This window comes from Triturus cristatus, chromosome 4_2 (assembly GCF_964204655.1).
Source record: "Triturus cristatus chromosome 4_2, aTriCri1.1, whole genome shotgun sequence".
NCBI classification, from domain to species: Eukaryota; Metazoa; Chordata; class Amphibia; order Caudata; family Salamandridae; genus Triturus; species Triturus cristatus.
In genome coordinates this window covers 186,121,321-186,134,291 of record NC_140586.1, presented here as the reverse complement: position 1 = coordinate 186,134,291, position 12,971 = coordinate 186,121,321, and the positions used below count along the sequence as shown (strand labels likewise).

Genomic DNA, 12,971 nt, shown 5'->3' with positions numbered 1-12,971 from the left:
GGAGCAAAAGAGCAAAGGCTTTGGAATTCTACCCCAAGTGATTGCCAGTGGTCAGAGTTATTGCAAGCATTCTTCCTGTCACCTTTTGTGTTTTTGAGGTGTAATTCCTATGTAACATGTGCTGTGATTAGCTTGTGTGTTTTCTGCAGTAGACATCTGAGACCTCTAACAGTCTGTCTTTCATATATAGATCTTTTAATATCTTTTCCAGAACTTGGACAACTGCAGTAACACAAGAAGGAGCTTGTTTTAAATGTTTCTGAGAAAATTTGAGCGATATGGCTGTAGTAGGAAAACCCTAAGGGAATCAGTGGCTCAAAGCAACTACGGATTGTACAGTCTTGGCATTGCACTGGTCCGTTTCTGGGCGGGGATGTTTTAAAAGTATTTGTGTTTTGAGTTCTTAAGCCGGAGAGAAGAGCTGTGTGTGTTCGCTAACTGTACCTATATTGTCACCACAGAAGGCTGAGTAGTTGAGGTAAAAACCAGAGTTAGAAGCAGTCAAATCCTCCATTGGTCTTTCTTCCGTATCATCTGTTAGTTTTCTGCTTGGTCAGTGAGATGCAAAATATTTTTCTTCCCTTAAAGATGTTAAAGGCTTTCTTTCTCGTCAGGTACACCACCGGGCACATCTGGGCCTGCCCGCCCAGTGAGGGAGACGATTATATCTTCCACTGTCACCCCATGGATCAGAAGATCCCCAAGCCAAAGCGACTGCAGGAGTGGTACAAGAAGATGCTGGACAAGTGTGTGTCTGAGCGCATTGTTCATGACTACAAGGTACATATTGATTTGATTTAAGGATGGTGCTGGACTTGTGTGTTTCTGATAATGTGGTCTGTTTGTAAGGTTTGTCTTGTGTGTTTGCTTGCATCCATCTCTGGAGTATTTCTTCCGGCGACCACATTGATGCCGTGAACCTCCATCTCGCTCTGTGGTTCATTCTGGTTCAGCATGGCTGCTGGTACCTTTGCTGTCAGTTCCTATGTTGGTGATGCTGATTTCCTGAGAGCGGTTTAGTTTAAAAAAAATATTTTAGGGTTTATTATAACCGCAAACTGTCATACCTTTTGGTAACATTTTGTTAAAAAAGCTGTTGCTTCAACGTGACCATTTAGGGTGCTATGAACGTGATGTCACATCTTTAACATGTATCCTAGTCCTGCTGGTGTGCATTGTATAGTGTCACTCTTACCAGTACTTTCTAGATGCAGTTGAACACACTCAAAGGTTTGCTACTGGAGTCATAGGCTTCTACTGTGCGGTTATACAAAGGGAACATTTTGAGGGTAGATGAAGTCGAGGCACTGTCCTTGGGAGGAACTAGGGTAACACCATGTATTGGTGCTAACCTCTGTGCACAGAGCAGATTGCTGTTGTTGATGATGTTTGACATCTCAACCTGTTTTTGACCGCATGTTCGATTTGTCTTGCCAGGATGTGTTTAAACAAGCAACTGAGGACCGCCTGACTAGTGCTAATGAGCTTCCATACTTTGAGGGTGACTTCTGGCCCAATGTGCTTGAGGAGAGCATCAAGGAGTTGGAACAGGAGGAGGAAGAAAGGAAACGGGAGGAGAACACCAGCATTGAAAGTATTGATGTAAGAGGGGGAGCCAGTGGTGTGGCCCAAAGGTGCATTTGGACGGCAGTACAGAACAGGCACAGGAGACACGTGTCTTGGGGGTTACACACTAGTGTGGATGGTGCGGATGCAGGGGGTGATGTTGAAGTAATTGATAGTGATTTGGGGGTGCTTGGAATGACATTGGGTCAGCGAGAGGGTGGGGGTGCTCAAGATGAAGTTGGGCTATTGAGGTGTTGGGGTGCTGACAGTGTTGTGAAGTAGTTTGGGTCTGCAGAGTACATTGGGACATTGGTTGGGTTTGCTCTCTCCTGGCTACTGTAGTCAACCAGCTCAAATGGGGTTAAAACACCTTTTTTTGCCAAAGTGCTATTGAATTGAACACTCATGTAGTTGCCTTTGCTACATCAAGGTGAAATCTCAGCCCCATGGAATCCAGGTTTCTGAAACCCTTTTTTCATGCTGCTCAGCAGGTGATCAAGGGCGATAGTAAGAATGCTAAGAAAAAGAACAACAAGAAGACGAGTAAGAACAAAAGTAGCCTCAGCCGAGGCAATAAAAAGAAGCCAGGGATGCCTAACGTGTCCAACGACCTGTCCCAGAAGCTGTACGCCACCATGGAGAAGCACAAGGAGGTGAGAACGCACTTTACTGCTAGGTGAGCCTGTACTTCTAGCCTGACCCGCTAGCTCCGTAGACAGTCTTCCATTACTTACCAATGGTACCCGCTTGTTCTCCGCATTACCAGTAATGCCTGTGCATTGCCAGTAATACCTACTCTTTAGTCTGAGTTCTTTGCTCATATTCATGCTCCTGCTACAAGTTCCTATTTGTTTACTTGTCATGTTTGTTGCAGGTTTTCTTCGTGATCCGTCTGATTGCTGGCCCTACTGCTAACTCTCTGCCACCAATAGTGGAGCCAGATCCCCTTATCCCCTGCGACCTCATGGATGGTCGGGATGCCTTCCTCACCCTGGCCCGCGACAAGCACCTGGAGTTCTCTTCCCTGCGTCGAGCCAAGTGGTCCACCATGTGCATGCTGGTGGAACTGCACACACAGAGCCAGGATCGCTTTGTGTACACATGCAATGAGTGCAAACACCATGTGGAGACGCGCTGGCACTGTACGGTCTGCGAGGTAAGTGTCTTGCTAGTCTGCTCATCCTGTCTCCCACCAGTGAGTGCTGGTATTATGGGATCTGGTGACGTAAGTCAGTGTTGTCCATGTTGCCCTCCATTCCCATCTTCCCAGTGTTGGCACAAGTCATGCTTGTATTTGCTCTCCTTTTTGTCCCGTGTGTAGATGCTACACACACTGTAAAGTAAGTAACGGTCTTTTCCATCCATTTGTCAACAGTACAGGATTTTCAAAATCTGTGCCGTAAGTTACCTTAAATGTACTCTCCCTCCAATACAGAATTGAGCACTATCTGGGGTACGTAGCATGTCTTATCTGCTATCCCTCTTGTAACTTGTCCAGTTACTCCACAGCCTTTGAGGTAAGATGTATAGTTGTATCATGTGGCGTTTCAGACTATAAACCAATCTGCTGATAGACCTGTAGCCACTTCAGTGAAAACAATGGATGCTGTTGCTCTACACATACTGTGATTAGCACCTTAACAGACTGGCACTGCCCCTTCTTGTTACCTTTACTCTGTACCACCATTGAGCAGTTCTTTTGTGCTCTCTTTTTCATTCCTTGCCTGTTGTTGTTCCTCTCTTCTCTTCCCTGCTGTTATGAATTCTTCTGTCCCTCACTTTAATTCATTGGGACTATTTCTTCTGCTTACCTTGTCTGCCATTATTGGTTCTTCTTGGTCCTTCAATTGCTCTGCCCGATCTACTTTCTCTTGCTTCCATTGGCCATAGGGCTCCCTTTCTGAAGTACTGCACATTGTCGCTCTTCTGAGCACCACCCATCATGCAGTCTCTTGTATTTCCTGTCCTGCTATCCTTTGTATGGACTTAACTATACCACTCCCCTTCATGACCCTGCCCATTCTTCCTCCCTACCGGCTGGCATTGACTAGTTTGCTCCTATCTACTCGCTGTTGTATTATAACGTCCCCTCTTCACAAGCATTGCCACTACCCTACTCACATACCTATTCTTTCTTACAGGACTATGACCTGTGCATCACCTGCTACAACACTAAGACCCATGAGCACAAGATGGAAAAGCTCGGCCTTGGCCTGGATGATGAAAGCAACAACCAGCAGGCGGCTGCAACACAGAGCCCTGGCGACTCGCGCCGCCTCAGCATCCAGCGCTGCATCCAATCACTGGTGCATGCCTGCCAGTGCCGCAATGCCAATTGTTCACTGCCGTCCTGTCAGAAGATGAAGCGTGTGGTACAGCACACCAAGGGCTGCAAGCGAAAGACAAATGGTGGCTGCCCCATCTGCAAACAGCTCATTGCACTTTGCTGCTATCACGCCAAGCACTGCCAGGAGAACAAGTGCCCTGTGCCCTTCTGCCTCAACATCAAACACAAACTTCGGCAGCAACAGCTACAGCACCGTCTGCAGCAGGCTCAGATGCTCCGCCGGCGCATGGCCAGCATGCAAAGGACAGGCATCGGTGGGCAACCTCCACAACAGGGTTTGCCATCACCCACATCTGCTGGGCCTACCACTCCCACGGGCCAGCAGCCTACAACGCCACAGACTCCACAGCCTCCTTCCCAACCTCAGCCAGTATCGCAGCCACCCCCGCCTAATACCATGCCTCCCTATGCTATGCAGAGGACTCAGCCTGCAGGCCCTGTGTCACAAGGTAAGGCTGGTGGGCAGCTAACTCCACCTACGCCTCCGCAGGTATCGCAGGTGCAGGGCCCACCACCTGCTGCTGTGGAAATGGCACTCCAGATCCAACGAGCTGCAGAAACCCAGAGGCAGATGGCACATGGGCAGATATACCCAAGGCCCATCATGAACGCACACCAGATGTCAAACATGAACACCATGGCACCGGTTGGCATGAATCCTCCACAACCACCCCGGGGGCCTGTGCATGTCGAGCAAGGAATGGCTGCACAGGCAATGATGCAGCAGCAGCAACAGCCACAACAGCAGGCGCAATGGGTACAGGGAGGGCTATCGCAGCCTCAACAGATGCCACAGGGCATGCAGCGATCTTCCATGATGGTGCCCCCTCAGGGGCAGCCAATGAACATGCCCCAACAGCAGGGTATGGGTCCTGGGGCTGGCCAACCAAAGCCCGGTTCTGTGCCACAAGCTGCTCTGCAGAACCTATTGAGGACTCTCCGGTCTCCCAGCTCTCCTATGCAGCAGCAACAAGTGCTCAACATCCTGCACTCCAACCCACAGCTTTTGGCTGCCTTCATTAAGCAGCGAGCTGCCAAGTATGTGGGCAACCAGAACCCACAGGGCATGCCTCAGGGAATGCCTCAAGGCATGCCACCGGGGCTGCAGCAGCAGACTGCCATGCAGGGACAACAGGGAATGAACCCCATGCAGGCAGCAGTACAGCGACCCACCATGCCCCAGCAGCCTCAGCCACAGCAGCAGCCGCAGCAGAGCATGGCAGGTATGAATCCCCAAGGCCAGCCTATGAGCATGAACCATGCTACTATGCCACCGCAGTTTCGTGAACTTTTAATGCGTCGGCAGCAGATGATGCAGCAGCAACAGCAGCAGCAGCAACAGCAGCAGCAGCAGCAGCAACAGCAGCAACAACATCAACAGCAGCAACAACATCAGCAACAAGGAGCAGGACAAGTGCTGGGCCCCGGGATCCCGAACCATAGCCAGTTTCAACAGCCGCAGGGCCTCAGCTACTCTCAGCAGCAGCAACAACAGCGGCTACAGCACCAAATGCAGATGCAGCAGCAACAACAAGGGAGCATGGGACAAATGGGGCAGCTGCCACCAGGCATGAGTACAGATGCCAGCCTGCAGCAGGCATTCCAACAGCGGCTCCTGCAGCAGCAGATGGGATCCCCGGCCCAGCCCAACCCCATGAGTCCCCAGCAGCACATGCTGTCCGGTCAGGCACAGTCCCCCCACCTACAGGGCCAGCAACTTCCTTCCTCGCTCACCAGCCAGGTGCGCTCTCCTCAGCCTGTGCCCTCGCCCCGTCCCCAATCGCAGCCTCCCCATTCCAGCCCTTCGCCAAGGATGCAACCTCAGCCCTCGCCCCACCACGTTTCCCCACAGACAAACTCCCCCCACCCAGGCATGGCTGCAGCCCAGGGTCTTTCCATGGATCAAGGACACTTTGTCAGCCCAGACCAGAATGCAATGCTCTCGCAGCTCGCGGGTAACCCTGGTATGGCTGGCCTGCATGGGCCTGGACCCTCTGAACTGGACAACTCAGACTTGAATTCCAGCCTTTCACAGAGCACGTTAGACATACACTAGGCAGGTGGCGGCATTAAGAGCACCCTCTGTGTAGGAGGAGCAGACTGAGACGCAAACCTTGTTCTTCTCAAAACTTTTTATACCGAAGACAGTTTTTTTGGGACTCATTAATGTGCAAGAACGTTCTGTTTTTGTCACACCTGCCCCCAAAGTACCTCCCTCTTGTACCTCCGAACAGCCCGCAACTGATTCAGGCCGAGATGGCCCCATTTGCGGCGAAAACTCCCTCCAGTGCAGACCGTTGCGCAAAGAGTCTTATTTTTGTTATGACTGGTCGGTAGGAGTCCGATTCTCCACCCACTTGGAAAGGGTTTTTTTTGTTTTTGAGGGGGTGGGGTGCTTGGCGGGTTTGAGAGCACGCTCAGATTTCCTCGCTGTCAGACCTCTTCCTGTTTACCCATGTCTTGTTAAGTTTTACTTATTATTATATATTTTTTTTAAATTAATGAAAAAAATGTTATATCGATAGCTTTTATGGACTGTCTCTTGACAAATATTTTGGGTTTTCCCCACCCCCCCATCCTTTGCTCTCCTCGCATTTCCACTCCCCCCCCCCCCCCCCCCCTCACCCCTTCCCTCACGGTTGCTGCAGGAAGAGCCTTTCTGAAGAAAGAAAGGGGAAAACAGTATATATATGTATAAATTTATATCAAAGAATATTTCTCTTGGTTGGAAAAAATGATGTCAGCTCTCGAGCAAAATCTGTACACAGAATAAACACGAATCTGCCCCCCACAGAAAACCCAACTGGCCAAGCAAAGTCACCGCGGATACACCACTCCCCATCCTTTTTTGAGCATTTTCTATATAAAGTTGTCTGAGAATGAAGTGTGAAGTATTAAATTTGTAAATGTAGAGAAGACTCCTGACCCCTTCCTCAAAGTCCTCTGGAATACTACGGCAGCTGCCAAACCAATGGAGAGTCTATATATATATTGTGGATCATTCTGTTTCTTGCAGATATTTTTTTTTGTTATTTTTACATCTAACAAGGAAAAAAGGAAAAAAAAAAAGTCCGCCCTCCTCCTCCCCTCCCTCCCCAGATCTGGGTTGTGGAGGGGCCGGAGTTTGGTTGGGGGGTAAAAAGGATCCTGAGGGAATGGATTTTCGGGGGAAAATCCTCGGGGGAGATGGGCAGAGCCCAAGGGAGGGTTGTTGGACATTTCAGCCTTACTCCCTCCCCCTCCCTTCCACTTTCTGAAAAACTTGAACTTGGAAAGCAAAAAAAAAACTTAAATAAAAGGCGCAAGGCCTAACCCAGCTGTAAATCATGCAGTGCGATCGATTACTTATAAATATGAACTTTGAATCACTGTATAGATGTTACAATTGATTTCTTATTACCTATTGCTAAATAAACTGTGTGAGACAGATCGAATTCTGGATGACGCTGGTCTTTCTTCCCCTCCCGTTGCTGCAGTTACTGACATCCTCTTTTCCTCCCCTACCAGAAAGTGTTGAAGTACTACTGCTTTCTCTGCAGCCTCTGTCCTGCAAAGCACATTGTGACTATTTTAGTGTAGTCCTATTCTCTTGGAATTCACAGAACTGGTCTGATCTCTGGGTGGTGTTGCAGATTTGGTAAAGACTTGCTTGCTTTACATAATCCTACTGTTCATTGGGTGAATGCAAAAGAGTTAAAGTTTTTGTGTGTGTGTGTCTTATTGGGGTATTGATTCAGGGCTTGGCTGTTATCAGACCTCTTAAATATATCAACCAGCTCGAACACCAACCCCCCCCCCCCCCCAATCCCCTGACTGCCCCAATATTATTTTTGTGCCTTTGGTGTGGGTGCGGAAATTGTGCAATGCCAAGACATTGAAGTGCAGTGGATATTACGAGTTCCTGGAGCCTGGATTTTGGTAACTAATAAGTATATTGGTGTTCGTGAGCAAATTCAGTTTTGCAGCATGTATCTTTTTTGGATTTGCATGCTGTGCATTATTCCACCATCTAGGGGTTGCATCTGGAATAGTCATTATTTTTTATAGATGTCGAACATTTGGTGATATGTCCCTACTTCAATGACACCAGACATACGCCGAAGCCCCTTTCCGTTGCTTTTCTTTAGATTCTTTTTTTCCCTAGTTGGGTCTGGAAATCTCAATAGCCGATCCAGAGCCAAAAGCTTGAAAAAACACTTGGCAGTGGGGAGGATACACTGGATTACGGTGAAGATGCAGCATTTAACAATGGACGTCAAGGAAAAATGTTGGAAGACACCATATACTTTCGGAGTGCCCACAAGGACATTGACCACGTGGGTCAGAAAAAGAAAAGGTAACAAGCACACCACTTTCTGGTCCTGCCCTAACTTCCATCACAAATCCCAGTAGAACAGCTGCGGTGTCTATTACGTCTATTTGCCATGAGACCGTCAATCTTCAGGCTGCAAATATCAGCCCAAGACGCTGAAGGAGAGAGGCAAACAAAGGTGGGCTCATCATGAGATGGCACAGACGCACACTCCTGTGGAAGAGCTAGAATCTCCTGTAAGGAAAAAAACATGAAGGGAACTGAGCTGGCATAGGGAGAATCTTCAGACGTCTAAGAAAGTCCATGTTGAAAGTGAGAAACCGCTGAAGAAGTCAACCCATGGGAGCAAACTTAAGGCAGCACCACGACAACGCTTAGGCATTGAGCCAAGCAATCTTGCGTTGAAATACTCCAAAGCCCACCCTGTCTCTGAAAGCTTTGGCTGTCTAGGGGAAACTAAAACTCAAAGACCCTAATGATTCAAAGCAGTGGATACTGCTGACTGCACACCCTCAAATGCGGCTTCCACTCCAAAAGGTGATCGAGAGCATGGGAGAGAGGAGAAAATCCGTGAAACTGAACATTCAACCCTGAATAAGAGGCAGTTGATAAACTGTGGAAATCTTTTTATTTTGTTGGTAACAGAACAAGAAAACAGAAAAAATTGTGCCACTGGCATGACACCAGTTAGATTGCAATTCACTGTTGAAATTCAAAATAAGCAGATGCACTGACAGCCCCTGAAATCAGTCCCAATCCCTGTATTCCCTTCATTGACCTCACACTTCATCAACTTTCTTGGAACAGCACATGACCTTGTATACTGTGAGCTCTGCCTGCATACACCAGTCCAGCCCGGACATCCACTGTGATTCGTAAGATGGCTCTTTGCTTCCCCACATCCAGGAGATCCCTTCTGGCCATCATGAGCGCTATGTTACAAAACAGATCAGTGTACTTGGGCATGGTATGATCTCCCACATCCCTAGTCTTGGCCAGGTTCAGGTTAATCCCACTGATTCTTCAGTGACTGCTGAGAGGCATGATCCACCTGTGACCAAAGTGGTTGTAACCTGGAGCACTCCTATAGGATATGTAACAATGTCCCACTCCGCCCACATCCCAACCAACACCTTTAATCCTCTGCCTAACCTATGTGAAAAAGTCTGGTGCTAGTATAGTATGCACAATGTTGTATTTTTTGTTGCACTAACATAAATCCTGACTTAATGGCAGCCTCTCTGGAGTAATGGGAGTGCCACCTCCAGTCTTCATCGAACAGTACACCCAAGTCACCTGCTCATGTACCCTGTAATGCATCGAGGGTTGGCTGGTTGATGGTCACCAGCGTCTGGTAAATTTGTGAAATGGCATGTTTGTGCGAGGTTGCTGCTAACAGTCCGCCACATTGTGAAGCAGATCCTTGTTTCCCCTAAAGAGCGTGTTAAACGTCCCCGTATCTAAAGAGCTGTGTGGCGGCCAGGTCATACTGACCCTGCATCTCCATGTATAGAAGGAGATCCTGTGGACCTCAAAGGTCACCCACCTTTGTTATCCAGTCATATTCCACTGTTTCCTACATTCTAGCCCCTGGAGGTCCTGCCGGACAGCAGATTTCCATAGCGGGCTCTCCAGTGACTGCTGCTTGACCACCAGGTCTGTGAGAGGTTGATGACGGGCCGGCCTGGTTCTGTCATACCATTTCTTTATACTCCCATGTGTTTCCTGGAATTGCCTGTCTGCCTTAAGGGATGGAAGGGTTCCTATAAGGGAGCAAGTCGTGGCTGTGTGGCCCAATAATATAAGCAGAGGTCACCTCTGTAAGAAGCTCGCTTTTTATGTAGTAGTGCCAATGTAAGGAGAGACTGTGCAGAAAGTACAGATGACCCTTATTGGTTTACAAGGCTTAAATTAATAAACCCAAGTGTTCTGTGTGTGGTAGTGTGGTCGAGCAGTTTAGACTTATCAGAGGGTAGTGTTAAGCATTTGTTGTACACACAGAGTCAATAAATGAGACACACTCGAAGAAAATCGAGACCAATTTGGAAAAATAACGCAGATTTCTATATAATTTTAGACACCCAAGATCATATGAATCATGTAAGTTCTTTTGGCGTTATGGATTATTGTAGCAATAAAAAAATACAGTTGATTAACTTTTGAAGTATGAACCTCGAACAGGGTAATGTTAACCTGTGGGAGAAACATACCTTGCATAAATATACTTGCAAATGGTTTTGAAGGATGCCTTCTAAAACTTAAGGTGCTTTTAGGGCCAAAGTCCATGAAACCACCAGCAGTTCAGTTTTATCTGGCGTGTCCGGGTGCGGAAGTGCTGGTTGCATCAGTAGCCTTGAGCGCTATACTTTAAAGCCTATGGACAAAGTGCCGGCAAAAGAAAGGCTCCAAGTGTTGGATTTGGGGACAAGTCCTGCAGAAGGACAAGGGGGGGGGGGGGGAGGGGGAATGGTCTCAACTCTTAAGGTTTTGTGGAGATGTGTTTACGTGAACCTCGGCTGGGGGGTGTGGTGCATAAATGTTTTGTCCGGTGGGTTTGCTTTAGTTAGAGGCTCTCACTTGGCTTTAGTGACTTGGAAAGGGGAGAAAACAAGGCATCAGAGCCACTGAATGAAGGCCTCATGGATCCTGAAGTCCCCCAACAGCGGGTCGGTGTTGGAGTCGGTGGTGTTCGCACTGGACACGCAACAAGCCTTGTTACTCCAGTATTGGAACTTTCATAGATTCACATTCTTGAATTATTCCTCGTCGTCCTGATGGGAGTCCCTGGTACTTAAAGTAGTAGTAGATTTAAATAGTCGTAATACACTAATAGGTATAGACTAAAGAAGGCCTAGGCCTCTTAGTTTAATAACCTATCATAGTCTTTATAAAGAAAAAGGCCAAAATTATGCCCCAACCAATCCGCATCAATCACTCGCTAGAACACTCCTGAGGGATGCTCAGTGCCTTAGATTTTCTACCGCACGTTGTGCAAGGGAGTCTCCTCTGAGCTCTGCTCGGCTTTCTCATCTGATGATGGATTTGGACTTTTTCTACAGAAAAGTACAATTGTATGATCTTTTGTTAGACATCTTCCTTTTTCCTACTTTTGGTGGGTCTTCATTCTATCTGGACTATGTCCGACAGGGCTAAGAAGGCTCTCTTCAGAGAATGTGCCACTTGCCTGAAGAAGAGACTTTACGTTGATGATCCTCACAAAATTTGCTTTTACTGCCTATATCCATCTCATAAGACGTCAGAATGCAAGATTTGTCCTACTTTTTCAAATAAGACCCTTAAATACAGGGAAGGGCGTCTTCTCATCTGGCTTCAGAAATTGAAAACTAGATCAGACCCTGTGTCAGACTCCCAAGAGTGACCAGCCTACCTCTGCAAAAATCTGTAAAGGGCAAGAGATTAATCACAGTCTGATAAGGAGCCTGCTAAAAAAAAATGCGCCAAAAAGTCCTCTTTTGATTCTTCCTCTGAGCACAAAGGTTCTCATAAAAAAAAACAGCCATCAAAGAATGTTTATGAACCAAAAACACCTCCTGTGGCACTTAAACTGACTTTTAAAAAAAAAACTACTTCTGACATTCCGTTAGGCAGTTCTCAATCAGTGAAGAAAAGTATCCCAGCACTGTTGATGACAAGAGGATGCATTTCTGGCACGTCGACGACATGCTCTATGGCTCTCATCGTCGAAGACGACGTTGACATCCGGATTCATCGACCATTTCCTTAATATCACACAAGTAGGTTGACACATCGTCGACGTCCAAGTCGACTACATAGTCTAAGAAAATACCGCCGACGAGGTCATCGTCGACATAGCCACCGCAGACGGAAAGAAGATTGACGCAGCAGCGGTCGGCGAGCTTATCGTCGTCGAGTGCAACACCGTCGACGGACACGTTGCTGTCGACGAAGATAAAGTCACTGGCCTCTACGAAGTCTTTACCGTCGACTCCACATGTGTCGATGAAGTCCCCTTCGACGAAATCCTCATAGTCTACGACATCACCTATGTCAAGTACATTTAAAGCTGTGGAAGAGAAGTCGCCGACGCATCCGTCAACGCAATAGCCGACGAAAGTTATATCTGTAAAGCTGGCTACGCCCAAAAAGATTCTGGCATCGGAAATCACGCCTGAACACACCTCACCCAGTAAAACTACTCCTCTTTTACCCACTCACCTTTTAGAGGAGGGAGATTCGAAGAAGAGGAGGAAGAAGAAGAAAGTCTCTTTAGGGACACATATAGCCCGTCAGAATTGCACGTCAAGTACCAGCCAGATGATGATGACCAGAAATGCTATGGTCAAGCATATTTTACCCAGCCTGAACAACATCAGCAGTATCATAAAGAAATGGTCACAATGCCATTTGCATTACTATCTGATTTTCAATTTATGCTGCAGGACTTCCGTTCAGACCCGTCTAATACACCTCCTCCGGTGACATTGCCAGCAAGAGTTAGTGCTCCTACGGTGCTTTCAGTGCCGAATACTCCACAACCTGTTCCCCTCCAGGTACCAGCCTCTTTGGATTAGGAAGGGGAACTTCATGATACAGCTTCAGAATGGGATGTCTACAGGATGTTTTCACCAGCTTTACCAATACCTCCTCCGGTAGATTCCCCACCAGAAGCTATTGGGGGATTTCACGATCTGTTGGAGCATGCAGCAAAAAGGTTTGCCATACCAATGCCTTCTAAGCAAGCGGACTGCTTCTTATGACCTCAAA

The 12,971-nt window shown here is 47.6% G+C and overlaps 1 protein-coding gene across 7 annotated transcripts in view; it reads left to right on the top strand.

Annotated features, from left to right (window-relative positions):
* EP300 (EP300 lysine acetyltransferase) overlaps positions 1–7,174 on the top strand; it is a 520,888-nt gene extending 513,714 nt beyond the window's left edge. For 4 of the 7 annotated variants that reach the window (XM_085601051.1, XM_085601048.1, XM_085601049.1 and 1 more), the window contains exons 27-31: positions 615–780; positions 1,438–1,602; positions 2,055–2,219; positions 2,441–2,722; positions 3,708–7,174. In XM_085601051.1, the coding sequence (XP_085457177.1) occupies positions 615–780; positions 1,438–1,602; positions 2,055–2,219; positions 2,441–2,722; positions 3,708–5,969 (3,040 nt within the window). In that variant the 3' untranslated portion in view covers positions 5,970–7,174. The remainder of the gene's footprint in view (positions 1–614; positions 781–1,437; positions 1,603–2,054; positions 2,220–2,440; positions 2,723–3,707) is intronic. The other 3 variants (XM_085601052.1, XM_085601050.1, XM_085601047.1) reach the window with 1 other exon arrangement.
* Positions 7,175–12,971: the final 5,797 nt, after the last annotated feature.